The sequence below is a fragment of the Podarcis vaucheri genome (assembly GCF_965113315.1).
Source record: "Podarcis vaucheri genome assembly, chromosome: 14".
NCBI classification, from domain to species: Eukaryota; Metazoa; Chordata; class Lepidosauria; order Squamata; family Lacertidae; genus Podarcis; species Podarcis vaucheri.
The window spans coordinates 49,973,714-49,990,246 of NC_138752.1; the positions used below are offsets into that span (position 1 = coordinate 49,973,714).

Genomic DNA, 16,533 nt, shown 5'->3' on the forward strand with positions numbered 1-16,533 from the left:
CTCCAAAACAGGGCATCTGTGGAAAAGGGGACCAAATCTCAGCACATGCCAACCTGGTGCATTCTCTTCTTGAGTTATTATTAGAAACGCTTTTAAATTATTTTATATTTATAGAAACAACATATCCAAGAAACACGGAGGTGCTTCTTCAGATACAGTGGTACCTCAGGTTAAGTACTTAATTCGTTCCGGAGGTCCGTTTTTAACCTGAAACTGTTCTTAACCTGAAGCACCACTTTAGCTAATGGGGCCTCCTGCTACTGCCGCGCTGCGGGAGCACGATTTCTGTTCTCATCCTGAAGCAAAGTTCTTAACCTGAAGCACTATTTCTGGGTTAGCGGAGTCTGTAACCTGAAGCGTCTGTAACCTGAGGTACCACTGTACAGCCTTATCATCCTTTGCTTCAGGTGCTGCTCACATGGTCCATTATTATTATTATTATTATTATTATTATTATTATTATTATTACAGCCATACCTCAGGATGAATACGCTTCAGCTTAAATATTTTCGGGTTGCATTCCACGGCGACCTGGAAGTAATGGAGCACATTACTTCTGGGTTTTGCTGCTCACGCATGCACATCAAAATGATGTCACGCGCATGCGCAGAGGCGGCAAAATGCGACACGCACAGTCGTATCTTACGTTCGCTTCAGGATGTGAACGGGGCTCTGGAACGGATCGCGTTCACATCCAGAGGTACCACTGTATTTCTATAGTGCCCTTCATCCACAGATAACAGGGCAGTTTACAATGCAGGAACACAAAAATACACAGGATAGGAACAAACAAAAGCAACAACCCCACCCCACACTGGTCCTGATATTAAGTTTATATTACAAACATAGAACAAGATTCTCCTGTCTTTCCTGGCAAGGCTCCTGGTCTTTTAAGCAGGCTGAAATCCAACAGGTGCCGTTTTCCTTGGAAAGTCAAATAACAGGGAGTTCCCCCACCCATGTGCGCTGTGCCTCTGGAACTTCTGCCTGCCAAGCAAGCTGTTCCAGGAATAGTAAAATAAAAACATAATAATAATATGCCGTTTTTTAAAAAATGGGAAGCTAAAATACACGTTGTTCCCCCGCCCCAAATTAATGTTATTACTTCTCAGTGGGGCAGGAGAGAGAGTGGGGCTGATTCCAGATTGCCAGCGAACAAACAAAATGAACAGGTGGGGTTTTTTTTTCTTTTAATGGTGGAACTGTGTGATCCCTGTAATGTCCACAAGTCGTGCATTTGCACGTAGCATGTTGGCAGCTGTGGCTTAGCAATCAATCCCTTTTCACAAGAAACTCTGGGAGTTGCTGTTCTGGGAGGTGAATAGAGGCCTCCTATAAACTCTCAGCACTAATGACAAGAACAACTATTATTATTATTATCATCATCATCATCATCATCATCATCATCATTATATTTAAGATTGCCATACTTCAGAAAGTAAAAGCCAGGACACCCTGAAAGTTGTTGAGCATTTTTTTTAGGAAGACCCCCAAATAGCTAAGCTGTTTTTTACATACAAACCCCTGAGTTATTGAGCTTTCCCCCCCCAAAAAAAAATGACAAAACCCCCCACAATTTTTCAATTGGCTAGAATTTACCCCAGACATCAATTCCACCTTTGAAATCCTGGTAATGTCCGGGAAAATCTGGATGTATGGTAGCCCTATTTTATTATTTGTAGCCCACCCATCTGACGGGTTGCCCCAGCCACTTGGGGAGGCTTCTAGCAGATACAGAAACATAACAAAAACATTCATAACTTCCCTCTACAGGCCTGCCTTCAGAGATATTCTAAAGGTTGTACAGTTACTTATCTCCTTGGCATCTTAGGGGAGGGAGTTCCAAAGGACGGGTGCCACCACCGACAAGGCCCTCTCCCCGCTTCCCTGTAACCTTAACAAACTACAGCTCCCAGAATGCTTTGGGGGAAGCCTCCTAGTGCTTTAAATAAATGGCGGCTCAGCTGTTTTGGGCTACAACTCCCATCGGCATGTGATGTGATGCCGTCACATTTCATGGGCATGCAGATGAGCAAATATGATCATAGAATCATAGAGTTGGAAGGAACCCTGAGAATCGTCTAGTCCAGTCCCTTGCAATGCAGGAAAATTCAGCTGTCTCATACCAGGATCAAACCTGCAACCCCGGCTTTTTCAGCATCACGCTCCAACCCACCGAGTTATCCATGCTTTGCTATACAGCGGCACCTTGGTTCTCAAACTTAATCCGTTCCAGAAGTCTGCTCCAAAACTAAAGCATTCTAAAACCAAGGTGCACTTTCCCATAGAAAGTAATGCAAAATGGATTAATCCATTCCAGACTTTTAAAAACAACCCCTAAAACAGCCATTCAATGTGAATTTTACTATCTAACGAGACCACTGATCCATAAAATGAAAGCAATAAACAATGTACTGCAGTCACACAATCAATCAGTCAGTAGCTGAACTGGGTTCTGCGCAGTCACAAAAACAAAAGAAAAAGAGCCGCAAAAACAACAACGCAAAATAAATAGCAAAAACAGGCGGACCTCAGTGTAACACTCAAAACAGAAGCGTGGCACTCAAACCGGAGCACGTTCGGCTTGCGAAAAAAGTTTGCAAACCGGAGCACTTACTTCTGAGTTTGCAGAGTTTGAGTTCCAAGTTGTTTGAGTACCAAGGTAACACTGTATTATGTTATGAGCAACTGGCTGGGGCTGGTGGGGGTTGTAACCCCAAACACAACCACTTGCGGAGCTGTAAATTGTAAGCAGCCACCTGGGGTAGCAGAAGAGCGAGTGACCACTGTGTGACTCAACCGTTTAAATTAAGCCCAGGCTTACGAGGCAGAGTACAGTATGCTGCCTAGCTCTGCCCAGACACTCCCAGAACGGCAGAATAAACACCAAATCCCTAAAGGAGAGCAGGAAACACAACCCCAGCACCACATGTGGCCGGCTGCACCCACTACTTAAAGAAAACAAAACTAAAAAAGAACAGAGACCTGTCAAGCCACTTTGGGATATGAAGGCGTCACCCAGAGTCAAAAGGCTCTCCTCTCAACAGCAGCCCACAACAGTTATGGAAGAAGTAGGGGGGGGGGGAGAGGGACGGATCCAGCTCACAAAGTGCGGAACGGCCAGGGAGGCCTGTCCATATCCCAAGCGCGGCACCTCCACGAAGGAGAATTGGGAGCACGCGCAACCCAGAGCACACCGTGGCAGTGGCGTAGCGTGGGGGGGCCGTCCGCACCGGGCGCAACATCGGGGGGGGGGGCGCTCACACTCGCAGCTCTCTGCCCCTACCTGGCTCACTCACTCTCTCTCACTGCAGTGCTGGCTGTGCGAATCCGATCCGAGCTGCCGGGTCGCCGCCCACTGTGGAGGGGGTGGGTGCCAGGCGTGCGGTGCGGAGAGAGAGCGAGGGACTATCTGGGGGAGGCACAGTGCAGCGGCCGCCCAGCGCAGCGCTGAGCGCGGGAGAGAACCACACCAGACCAGACCAGGCAGCAGCAAGAAGAAGCTGGCAGCGGCGGCGGGTTAGGGGGCGCAAATTACTTGCCTTGCCCCGGGTGCTGACAACCCACGCTACGCCACTGCACCATGGCTGTGCGGAAAACGGCAAAACCCGCGGCTGACTCAAATTTGCCTCCCAAAGCTGCCCCAAGTGTCTTGGGGTGACAGCCCACAGCAAACCCACTGAAGGAGGAGAGGCACAAGAACACGGCAGCTTTCGCTTTACCCGCCAAGGGCCACTCACCATCTCGTCCAGGGCATAACGCAGGAGGCCGTGCTCGTAGAGGATGAAGAACCGGCGCTGCCATTTCTAGGAGAGAGGAAAAGGAGGCGTGAAAAGGGAACACATGAAACTTTGGACTGAGAGGGATCCCCCTCCCCCTGCATCTTTGTCAGGAGCGCACCTGCCCTCTTCCCCTCGCAGAGCCACAATTCCCAGAGTTCCACAGGAAGAGAGGATAATAATAATAATAAATAGTAATAATAATTTATTTGTATCCTGCCCATCTGGCTGGGTTTCCCCAGCCACTCTGGGAGGTTTCCAACAAAGATCAAAACATACATCAAAATGTCACACATTAAAAACTTCCCTGAACAGGGCGGCCTTCAGATGTCTTCTAAATGTCAGGTAGTTGTTTGTCTCCTTGACATCTGATGGGAGGGCGTTCCACGGGGTGGGTGCCACTACTGAGAAGGCCCTCTGCCAGGTTCCCTGTAGCTTTGCTTCTCACAATGAAGGAACCGCCAGAAGGCCCTCGGCGCTGGACCTCAGTGTCTGGGCAGAACGATGGGAACGGAGACGCTCCTTCAAGTATGCTGGACCGAGGCCGTTTAGGGCTTTAAAGGTCAGGACCAAAACTTTGAATTGTGCTCAGAAACGTACTGGGAGCCAATGTAGGTCTTTCAAGACCGGTGTTATGTGGTCTCGACAGCCGCCCCCAGCCACCAGTCTAGCTGGTGACCAGTCTAGCTGGTAACCCCTCTGGGAACTGTAGTGCCGCGAGGGGAACGAGGGTCAACTTTCAGCAGCCTTCACAAACTACCAGATTCTTGGGGAGGGGGGAATGATCACTGTTTAAAGTGGCATCATACTGCTTTAAATGTGTGGTGCGGATATAGCCTTAGAAGCCAGGTGCAAAGAGAAAGGCTCATGCCGGCTTAGTCAGGGCTTAATCCAGATGTCTCGGTTACCAGCAGAGAGGGAAGGGATGCTTGGCGGAGAGACACTCTGCCCTCCACCCACAGATTCACAAATGTGGGTCGGCCGGAGGAGTCAGCCGCTATTTGTGGCGATCGCTGACCTGGTCCTTCCCCGAGACCTCTGGTGCATCCTGCAAACACTCAAAATGCAGTGAGAATCTCTTTCGCCGCTTCTTAAGTGTCTCCCAATCCTTGTGCGAAGAAAGAGACTGATTCGCCACCCACTCCCCATTCAGTTCCCTGCGCAGGCCTCGAGAGGGCAGCTTGAATTCCTCCCACCTAGCCTCGAATGACAGTCCTTGCCATCCCTGACAGCTCTGAAAGCTCAGAGGAAGTGAGGGACAACCAAGACTTTTGTTGGGAAATACAAGACAGGGAAGTTGTCAATGCTCTTAATTTTTCCTTTTCTTTTTAACTGCACCTAAGGGACGCGGGTGGCACTGTGGGTTAAACCACAGAGTCTAGGGCTTGCCGGTCAGAAGATTGGCGGTTCGAATCCCCGTGACGGGGTGAGCGCCCATTGCTCAGTCCCAGCTCCTGCCAACCTAGCAGTTCGAAAGCACCTCAAAGTGCAAGTAGATAAATAGGTACCACTCCGGTGGGAAGGTAAACTGTGTTTCCGTGCACTGCTCTGGTTCGCCAGAAGTGGCTTAGTCATGCTGGCCACATGACCCGGAAGCTGTCTGCAGAAAAACGCTGGCTCCCTCGGCCTATAGATGAGTGTGCAACTCCAGAGTCGTCCACGACTGGACCCAATTGTCAGGGGTCCCTTTACCTTTAAGCCACTATAACTCTGCACCCAAGCAAAACTGCACCACATTCCCTGTTTAATTTAGGCAAAACCGAGCAGATTTGCATACTCTCCTCCCTCCTCATTTTGCATAATATATTCCAGTTTTCGCTACCCTGACATTTTGCCCCGTGACTCCTGGAAATCTTATTCTGTTACCTCTGAGATTTCTTGTTTTTCAAACATTGGAGCAGTCATAAGGACTAGAAACTTGGCTGTGGGTTTTGTTTTTGCTAGGGGAGAACTGAATTCTGTGGCTAAGGTCCTATCCTACACTTCTCCTTCACTCCTGCTGCACTCAGTTCACCTGGCACCAGGCCACCTGGGCTGTGACTATCTTTAAACGTCCCCCCCCCCCGACTCAGCAGAGGGACCCCCATCCTTACCCGAGAGCGGTGCACGGGATTGTCAAAATCAGTGCCTTCCGGCGCCAGCAAAAGCCATCCACCATAAATGGGCTTGGCCTGGAAAAGAAGTGGAAACAACAACAATAAATAATCAGCCTTGTTTGTTTTCTAAGAAAGGTACAACTGGGGGGCATTGTACTCAGTGACGCAAATGACAGCAACGGCCCGCTATGGGAGCTGGCACAGAGCCCTGGCTATTTGCAGGGCAGAAGAAACCACCGCAAAACTCTATATATGGTCCATGGCTCATTGCCAGGGCATGGGATTTGCAGGCAGAGGACCCCAAGTTCAGCGGCTGGTGGAATCTCCCATTAAAAGGATCTCAGGTGTGGCCTCCTTTGGAATTACAGTTTGGGGTTCTGGTCGCTTCACCCCAAAAGGGATACTGTAAAGTTGGGAAAAGGTTCAGATAACGTGACACCAAAATGATCGAGAGAATGGAACGACTCTCCCATGAGGAAAGGCTGCAACTTTTGGGACTTGTTAGTTTAGAGAAAAGGAGTTAGTCTAGAAAAATGAGTTTATAAAATTATAGATGGCCAGGAGGAAGTGTGTAGATTGCTCAGTCTACAGCGTTTCCCAAACTTGGGTCTCCTGCTGCTTTGGACTACAACTCCCATCATCCCTAGGGAGCAAGACCAGTGGTCAAGGATGATGGGAATTGTAGTCAAAAAAGCAGACGGGGGACCCAAGTTTGGGAAACACTTGTGGACGTCTAATGAAGGTGAACACTGGAAGATGCAGAACAGGTAAAATAAAGTCCTCCTTCACCCAGGGCAGAGCTAAACCTTGGAACTCACTGCCACTGGAAGCAGTGATGGCCACTAACTCGGATGGCTTTGAAAGAGGATTGGACAAATTCATGGAGGAGAGGGCTATTGATGGCTATGCTCTGTGCCCGTGGCCAGAGGCAGGAACGCTCCCGGATATCAGTTGCTGGAAACCACAGGAGAGTTGCTCTTGTGTTCGAATCCTGACTGTAGGTTTCCCCTTGGCCACTGTGAGAACAGAATGCTGCCTAGATGGGCACTGGCCTGATTCAGAAACCTCTTTTTATGTTCTTATGTTCTCGAGGTACAAGGACTAAGTTCATTCTCCTTTTCCCTTTCAACAATCCCCATGGCACGCAATTTTCCTCCCCATACTAAAGTGAGCCTGCAAAGGAAGCCTAAAATAATTCCACATTAATAAACAGAAACCAGAAACTCAAGGAAGACGTCATAAACACTTGCAGTCTTTTAAGATTTGGAAATCTGAAACCAAGAAGAAAAATAACCAGGATACTTTCTTTTCGGAACTGTGAACCATCAAAATAAAATCTGGATTTTTTTTTTATTTATTAAAAGCAAACATGAACTTCAGAGAGGATTTAGCAACACCTCAACATACCTGCTGTGCAAGTAGAAGATTTCACAACATTAAAAAATATGCACACGCACACAATCTGTCTCTCCATATATAGATACATGGGGAAAGTGGTTGCACCCTAAATGTATAAAACAAGAAAATCACGGGCAATTTTAAAAACATATTTCTTAACTCTCCTAGCATTACATGGTTGGCTGAGGGCTGATAGGAAACACTGAAGTTTCCCCAAAAAAGGCAAAAAAAATATTGTGACAGGGGAGGGAAATGTAAGGGGGAACCCTCCCTCCAATAAACAGTCTGATAAGGATTGCTCAAGCTCCGTGAACACCCAAAACGACTGTTGGGAGGCGGTGCTGAAAATGGGAGCGCACAAATGAAATGGAGTCTCCTGAAAGAGCCTGGCTGGCTGGCACCTTGCAAAGAAATACTCCACGCTGCAACGTTTTGTTGCGGGTCTCACTTGTGAGAAATAGGGTAAAGCCACATTTGACAGCCATAAGAGGGCCTTGAAAGAAATGTTGGTAAATAAAACCTGCTCCATCTTTCTTTCGAAATATACAATGCTCATCTTGGTTCCTGCCTTTCCCCCTGATCCAACACACTCCGGGCCCAATTCACAGATCCACGGACATCGCTGCATTTCTTAAATCAGGCATGTCCAAAGTCTGTTTCGGGGGCCTAATCCGGCCTGCTGGTTGATTTAATCCCCATGACAATATATGTCCTATGGTAAAATCCTTAAAAAAGCTCAATAACTTTGGTCTTTGGTTGGCCCTCACACATGTTCACTCCATCAAATCTGGCCCTCTTTGAAAAAAGCTTGGGCACCCCTGTCTTAAATGAATGTGTGGACTGACTAAATTGAGCCAATGCAATTCTGGGCTGCATCAATAGGAGTATAGCATCTAGATCAAGGGAAGTAATAGTGCCACTGTATTCTGCTCTGGTCAGACCACATCTGGAGTACTGTGTCCAGTTCTGGGCACCACAGTTCAAGAAGGACACTGACAAACTGGAATGTGTCCAGAGGAGGGCAACCAAAATGGTCAAAGGCCTGGAAACGATGCCTTATGAGGAACGGCTAAGGGAGCTGGGCATGTTTAGCCTGGAGAAGAGGAGGTTAAGGGGTGCTATGATAGCCATGTTCCAATATATAAAAGGATGTCACATAGAGGAGGGAGAAAGGTTGTTTCCTGCTGCTCCAGAGAAGCGGACACGGAGCAATGGATGCAAACTACAAGAAAGAAGATTCCACCTAAACATTAGGAAGAACTTCCTGACAGTAAGAGCTGTTCGACAGTGGAATTTGCTGCCAAGGAGTGTGGTGGAGTCTCCTACTTTGGAGGTCTTTAAGCAGAGGCTTGACAACCATATGTCAGGAGTGCTCTGATGGTGTTCCTGCTTGGCAGGGGGTTGGACTCAATGGCCCTTGTGGTCTCTTCCAACTCTTCTATGATTCTATGATTCTATGAACGACCGGTGTGTCTTGAGGTGATGTGAAGGGAACAGAGAGATCTGCCTGTGGCCCTGGGATTGCAAAGCCCCACTCTGTACACCAAAGGCACACGGATGGAGCAAGCATGTACGGATCGGCCTTAAATGTGCATGGATGAGGAACCCTTTTCAGGGCCAGGGACACATTTCCTTCCAGGAAGCACATGACAGCAGCAGGAGTGGTTGGAGCCACGAATGCAAATTCTACCTTTGTACAGTTGACTCATTTGTACACACACAAACTTTCCCCTCTGACCTCCACCCAGGTGAGGAAGAGGCAGTATCAGAAGTTCGAGGACAGAGTCCAGCATGGCAAAAATATGTGAGGAGGGTGCGGCCAAGAAGCAGGTGTGGCCTGGGGAGGGCCAGGCAGAGGGTCCTGGGGGGCCACATTCAGCCCACGGGTCAGAGGTTCCTCACCACTAGGCCACATTCACACCACAAGATTACAAGGGACCTTGAGGTTCATCCATCCAACCCCCTGCCATGCAGGGATCTCATATAATAGTAGTAGTAGTAGTAGTAGTAGTAGTAGTAGTAGTAATAATAATAATAATAATTAATTTATACCCTGCCCGTCTGGCTGGGTTTCCACAACCACTTGGGTGGCTTCCAACAAAATATTAAAATACAATAACCTATTCAACATTAAAAGCTTCCCTAAAGAGGGCTGCCTTCAGATGTCTTCTAAAAGTCAGATAGTTGTTTATTTCCTTGACATCTGGTGGGAGGGCGTTCCACAGGGCGGGCGCCACCACCGAGAAGGCCCTCTGCCTGGTTCCCTGTAACTTCTCACAGTGAGGGAACCGCCAGAAGGCCCTCGGCGCTGGACCTCAGTTGGCTGAACGATGGGGGTGGAGACGCTCCTTCAGGTATACTGGACTGAAGCATCCATGACAGAAGGCCATCCAATCTCTGCTTCAAAACCTCCCAAGGGAGGAGAGCCCACCACATCCCAAGGGAGCCCACACACACAACACACATACAAATACGCAACTGTCATTCACTACCAACTGGCAGAAAAAAATATTTTGCCTCTCACTCGCAATTCTCCTTCAGATTTGCAAGGCAGATCTGGTTCCGCAGCTCTTCACTCCACAACATTTAATTTATTTTACAGTCTAACAGGAACTGTGCTTCCAGAATGTTGCCATCAAACAGCAGGAGTGTGCAACATCCAGAGTCCCAAGCGATTGTGTTATAAGAAAGTAAGTTGCTAGGCCTGGGGGGAAATCTCCAAGAGAAGGAAAACAGAAGCGTACAAATCGGGGTGAAGGTATTTGCAGGATTGTGTGGTCTGCTGTGCAAAGTCGCAGGGTTCAAATCCATGTAAGCTAAAAATCCAGTTTAAGCTTTTAACTTCATCTTCCCCATATCTATCCTGCCCTCACAAAAAATCTGGGGGGTGGTATAGGGTGGGGTGGGGGGTCACCCTATTCCAGGGGTCGGCAAGGTTTACCTCACCTGGGCTAGTTTACTCCAGCTGAGATCCCTCCTTGGGCCGGATCGAGGGTGCGCGGCCGCGATTTTCTGCGCCTGCATCTGCGCAGATGTGATTTTTTGTGTCTGAGCATGCGCAGACGTGATTTCTGGCACTGCAGAAGCGAGTCCCTGCGCTGCGCTGTGCCAGTTTAGCGCAGCGCACAGGGACTCACCGAGCGGGCAGCTCATGGGCCAGTTAAACGACCCCTGTGGGTTGCTTGTGGCCCATGGGCCTTAGGTTAGAATCATAGAATAGAATCATAGAATCATAGAGTTGGAAGAGACCACAAGGGCCATCGAGTCCAACCCCCTGCCAAGCAGGAAACACCATCAGAGCACTCCTGACATATGGTTGTCAAGCCTCTGCTTAAAGACCTCCAAAGTAGGAGACTCCACCACACTCCTTGGCAGCAAATTGCACTGTTGAACAGCTCTTACTGTCAGGAAGTTCTTCCTAATGTTTAGGTGGAATCTTCTTTCTTGTAATTTGGATCCATTGCTCTGTGTCCGCTTCTCTGGAGCAGCAGAAAACAACCTTTCTCCCTCCTCTTTGTGACATCCTTTTATACATGGCTATCATATCACCCCTTAACCTCCTCTTCTCCAGGCTAAACATGCCCAGCTCCCTTAGCCGTTCCTCATAAGGTTGCCTACCCCGTCCTATTCTTTCCCTTCAGGGAAGTGGGGCTGAAAGATAAAAGCCACCCACATAAAGTAGCTGGGTCCACATTCGAAACCCATGTCCCTCCTCTCCCCAAGCCCAGACCCCTGAACCCCTGCACCGAGGTACTAACACGGATGCAGAGAAAATACACAGTTCAGAATACTGCAGTTCTAAAACCAGAGGATAGTCAGTTGTGCTCACAGGTCCCAAGGCTATCTTCAAATTAAAGAAAACTTGTAGGCCACACGAGTTTTGATTGATTAAAATAATTGAGAACTGCAGTCGCAGGTCTCTTTGATCAGACGGCAGGCAGCTCTGGTTAATCAGCCCAGATTTGCAGAAAAGAGAAACAGGAGAATCAAGTCAAATAAACCTGAACAGACATGCGAATGGATGATAAAACGAGACGCTCCGGAGGAAATAAGGGGGAGAAGAAAACTCGCCACAACATTTTGAAAAAGGCACACACACACACACACACACACACACACACCCTCCTGCTAAAGGAACATATCATCTAAGACAGCACCTGGAGAGTTCTTGTTTGTGTGAGCACTAGAGTCTTGGAAAAAAAATTAAGTCATAGAATTGTAGAGTTGGAAGGGATCCATCTAGTCCAACCCTCTGAAATGCAGGAATCTATTTCACCCAACATGGGGCTTGAACTCACAACCCTAAGATCAATTATCTCATGCTCTACCAACTGAGCTCTGCCCAACTGACTGAGGGCCTATTTATTATTAATTATTAATGTTTATTATTATTTTATTATTAATAATATTAAAATTTGTATAGCGCCCTTCATTTGTAGATCTCAAGACAGTTCACAACAACAAACCTTCCTAATCCATTAAGCCACTTTGGGTAGTGTGAACCTACCACCTAACTAAAACTTGAAACCACAGCTTTAAACTGATCCCTGGCTGCAATTTGCCTCCTGGTTCCAAAACTACGTTTCCCTCTAACGATCTGTACTGATTTCAAGAGGACAACAGGGAACAACTCCGAACAGGCCTACGTAAAGGAATCCAGATTGCAGAACAACACACGGGTGCAGAGTCAGACAGGATCACAGCAAACGATCAAAGCACCCCGGAAACCCCCTGACCAATATCGCATGATTTATTATTCCTCAGCGCGGCCCCTCCAAAGCGAGGAGAGGGCATGGGAATTAATGAAGGCTCTCCCTCAAACCGATCCCTCTTTGCTTCTGGCCATGTATCCATGCTGGGTCAAACTTTCACCCCAGACATTACTGAACCACACCTCTCTAGGTTCACCATTGAAGCCCCGGCGCCCCATCCCCTGCCCAGACAGGCCTGCTAGGCTCAGACGGACCTTGCCTTCTGCTCCCAACTCCTCCAACGCCTTCCTGGCACGAGCACTTTTTCCTCGGTTCATGGCTCTCCGCTTCCAGGTTCCTTTGGATCCTCTGCGCTCTCTCCTTTCCCTCTCGGCTGATGATGCACCTTCTTCCTCCGCGAGGCTCCTGGGATCCACACCCATCCACCCCACCCCCCATGGGCACACACCCTCCTGCCTGCAATCTCCCTCCTCTGCGGCTCAAAGCGGCCTCGCCCTCTCCTGAACTCTGCACACTTACGCACCTGTCACTCCCTCCGCGCCTGCTCAGAGGAGGCTACGTCCTTCAGCTCCTTTGCAAAAACGACACCAGGCAGCTCCTCCGTCGGTGCAATGCGAGACTCTTGGCCTCAAGAGCTGTGGGATCAAGCTCCACTTTGGGCGAAAGATTCCTCAACGACCTTTCTGGTTCCTCTGCCAACTCTACAATTCTGTGACGCCAGGAAAACATCTCTCACCAAACCACATGGGTTAATTCCCAAGCAGGGTTAGAAACTCAGGTATATAAAGGTAAAGGGATACCTGACTGTTAGGTCCAGTTAGGTCCCCTGACTGGGGTTGCGGCGCTCATCTTGCTTTATTGGCCGAGGGAGCCGGCGTACAGCTTCCGGGTCATGTAGCCAGCAGGACTAAGCTGCTTCTGGCGAACCAGAGCAGCGCACGGAAACGCCGTTTACCTTCCCACCAGAGTGGTATCTATTTATCTACTTGCACTTTGACGTGCTTTTAAACTGCTAGGTTGGCAGGAGCAGGGACAGAGCAACGGGAGCTCACCCCATTGCGGGGATTCGAACCGCCGACCTTCTGATCGGCAAGTCCTAGGCTCTGTGGTTTAACCCACAGCGCCACCCACATCCCCGGTATATAAGCTAGGGGCCAAATGGCTCCGTAAACAAGGGTTGCAGTCACCAAAACGAAATGTCCAGTTGCCATTTTGGGGGCAAGACGACTCTAAAGACTTATTTTTCAAATGATGGACTGACTATGATTGATTTAAACACCTGGCTAGTTATTGAGCTAAGTGAAGAACTCTGAGAACTAAAAAATGAAAAGTTACTTGATCCATGGAGAGTCCACGTGTATATGGGCCTATTCCGATCTCTTTTTCTTAATGGTGACATGGACCATTCATAACGTAAGAACATTCTTCACAACTGTGAGCAGGGCACTGGGAAGGGGTAAGTGAAGATAAGCAGCAACGATTCACTGCAGTCGTACCTTGGAAGTTGAACGGAATACGTTCCGGAAGTCCGTCTGACTTCCAAGACGTTCAGAAACCAAGGCACAGCTTCCAATTGGCTGCAGGAAGCTCCTGCAACCAATAAGAACCCACGGAACCCGCGTTGGACGTTCGGGTTCCAAAGAACATTCGCATACCGCAACACTCACTTCCGGGCTTGTGGCTTTCGGGAGCCAAAACATTCGACTCGCATGGCATTCGACTTCCAAGGTACGGCAGTATAACATTGTCAGCTGCTCTTGCCCAGGCTGCACAGAAAAGGCATTTTGTTTCCTGAAATTCTGGTTTTGCAGATAAAATATAACTGATAGAATTCTACAGGACAGGGTACTAGTGTGTCAAAAGAGTCCAGATTCAAGGATTCCCAGGCATGCACCTCCAGATGGCGGAGAGAGATGTCGGGAGCCACCCTGGCCTCTTCACCTGGTCGCAAATGGTTGAAATCCAGGTGCAAAATGCTCCTGGCGCCTGGCTAATTTCGACCACTGCTGTCGGCACCCGCTCCCTGAGTTCACTATTAGAAGGAAGGCTTGCTGCAGCAAGAGGCCTATGCAAACAGCGCCGCAAGTTGGAGTTTTTGAGCCAGCAACTAACGAAACTCCACCCCCTGCCACTCTGCACATTCCTCCATCTTCACTCCTCTTGGCTGTTTGGGTCTGGCCTCCTCAAAGCCGGCTGGAACAGTTACGATAGGAAACAGGCAGGGCAGGAAGCCGGCTGTCGGGTTTACATGAGGCTGTCAGAGAGCTGCCCTGACACATCCCAGGCATCTGCGAGAAATGGGTCACATCCACCCAAGGAATCAGTGAAACCTGAGACTCTCCGCCATCTCCCTGCCAAGGAAGAAGGGGACAATTTAACCTCATCATTTGCTCTCTTATTATTTAGGAACGTGCATTATCCTTCCCTGGTTTAACCTTGCGTTCACTTCCTTTTCCTTTTTGGGGGTCTACTTTTAGACTGAAGGATCCTTGGGGCAGAGACCTGTCTCCTTGTATATTGAGAAAGCCTGTTGCTTGTTGGTGGTGCTACGCAAACAAGCAAACAATGCTTATTCCTCACATGTGTGCCCCATCACTCCTCCAAGGAGCGAGAAAGGGGCTCCCTCACCTCCTTTATCTTCATGACGACCCTGTGAGGAAGGCTGGGCCGAGAGAGCATGATTGGCCCAATTTGGTTCCCCAATAAGGCTGACGGAAGCCGCCACCCAAAGCAACTCAGGTGTAGATTTGTACACCTGCATATCAGACGCGAGTGGCGCTGTGGTCTGAACCACTGAGCCTCTTGGGCTTGCCGATCAGAAGGTCAGCGGTTCGTTCTGGTTGGATCTCTGGTTGGAACGGCTAAGGGAGCTGGGCATGTTTAGCCTGGAGAAGAGGAGGTTAAGGGGTGATATGATAGCCATGTTCAAATATATAAAAGGATGTCACATAGAGGAGGGAGAAAGGTTGTTTTCTGCTGCTCCAGAGAAGCGGACACGGAGCAATGGATCCAAACTACAAGAAAGAAGATTCCACCTAAACATTAGGAAGAACTTCCTGACAGTAAGAGCTGTTCGACAGTGGAATTTGCTGCCAAGGAGTGTGGTGGAGTCTCCTACTTTGGAGGTCTTTAAGCAGAGGCTTGACAACCATATATGCCAGGAGTGCTCTGATGGTGTTTCCTGCTTGGCAGGGGGTTGGACTCGATGGCCCTTGTGGTCTCTTCCAACTCTATGATTCTATGATTCTAATGAGTGAATACTATATCTTGCTGCAAGACAGAGAAACACAAGTTGTTGTTTTTTAATCTTCAATCTTTTCTCTCTCTTTTGCTTTCTCTATCTTTCTGTCTTTTTCTTTTCTTCTTTGTGCCTCTGTTCTGTTTTAATTTAAGTAGCTATTTTATTTCAGTGTATTATGAAAAATATGCTTTTTAACTGATATGGACTTTTATATATTGTTGAATCAATATCAATATAGATTTACTGGTCTCATCAAGCTACTGGTCCATTTAGCAGCTGCTCTCCAGGGTTGAAGCTGGAACTTATAGCATCCTAAGCATGGCCTCAGGGATGCCGGTGGCGCTGTGGTCTAAACCAGTGTTTCCCAACCGGTGTTCCGCGGCACACTAGTGTGCCGCGAGATGTTGCCTGGAGGGAGGCGGGCGAGTCCAAAAAAGGTTGGGAAACACTGACTTAAGTTTCTCTTTCAAAAAGGAAACGTGGGTTAAAGCGGCGGCGCCGCCTCCCACTCACTTTCCTGCTCTGGCTTCCCTAACAGTTTTCCGAGTTGCGTCACTGGATCCAGCCCCCTTTTCCACAGGTGACACGGGGCTGGAGGGAGGGAAGGAGGGCTTTACGTCGCGCACAAAGGCAGCCTCCTAGAAGCGCTCTGGGCCGGCGCCGTTTCGCCGAAGGCGCCGGAGGACCCCCACCCTCAGCTCCTTCAGAAAGGAAGCCCCGCCCCTCGGCTCCCTACGCCGCCAGGCAGCTCAGCTGACTGACGAGGACGTTCTGCGGCGGCCGCCGCCGCACAACCACCGCAGTTGCTGGCAGCGTCCGCAGCGCAATAAGTAACAGCGCCTGGTGCTGCCAACTCTTTCTCTCTCTCTCCCGCCCCCCCACCCCCAAGCTCTCGCGCGCCCCGCGTCAACATCGCCGCGCGCAGCTTCCCGAGCTCGAGGCCAGCCGCTGCACGCACGCGCCGGCTCGTCATCGGCTCCGGTTGTTGCCTTTCTCCGCCGAGGTCGGTGGACCCTGAGCCTAGGCTTCCTTCCCGCACCCCGCTTTCCGAAGACCGCACACCAGTTGGGCCAGTACATATTCCCCTCCCGTGACTGGAGCGGAATAGCCCTTTCTCTTCTTCCCCAACCCTTGTCGTTGGAGGAGTCCCTCAGTCCCTCGCTTTGCTGCTTCCTCCCCCCCCCACCCCCAAAGCTTGGAGGTTCCCCGGCAAGGGGGAGGGGAAAAAATTGAAACTTACACTTTCGTGCGTCCCTCCCGGCGTGACGCTGCGCGCTGACGTCACAGGGCTGTAATGGTGGTGTGCC

General features: G+C 49.3%; 1 protein-coding gene and 1 long non-coding RNA gene across 10 annotated transcripts in view; one reads left to right on the plus strand and one right to left on the minus strand.

The window, feature by feature from the left end:
• The window catches only part of LOC309519151, a 289,434-nt gene that overhangs the window by 236,372 nt on the left and 36,529 nt on the right, over window positions 1-16,533 (plus strand). The window lies entirely within an intron of this gene.
• The window catches only part of MPRIP (myosin phosphatase Rho interacting protein), a 158,333-nt gene that overhangs the window by 122,856 nt on the left and 18,944 nt on the right, over window positions 1-16,533 (minus strand). For 4 of the 9 annotated variants that reach the window (XM_082199572.1, XM_082199573.1, XM_082199578.1 and 1 more), the window contains exons 2-3: window positions 5,873-5,950; window positions 3,741-3,806 (exon numbers count right to left, since the gene is read on the minus strand). In XM_082199572.1, coding sequence (XP_082055698.1) covers window positions 3,741-3,806; window positions 5,873-5,950 — 144 coding nt within the window. Of the gene's footprint in view, window positions 1-3,740; window positions 3,807-5,872; window positions 5,951-12,239; window positions 12,439-16,533 lie in introns of those variants that run through there. The other 5 variants (XM_082199571.1, XM_082199570.1, XM_082199574.1 and 2 more) reach the window with 5 other exon arrangements.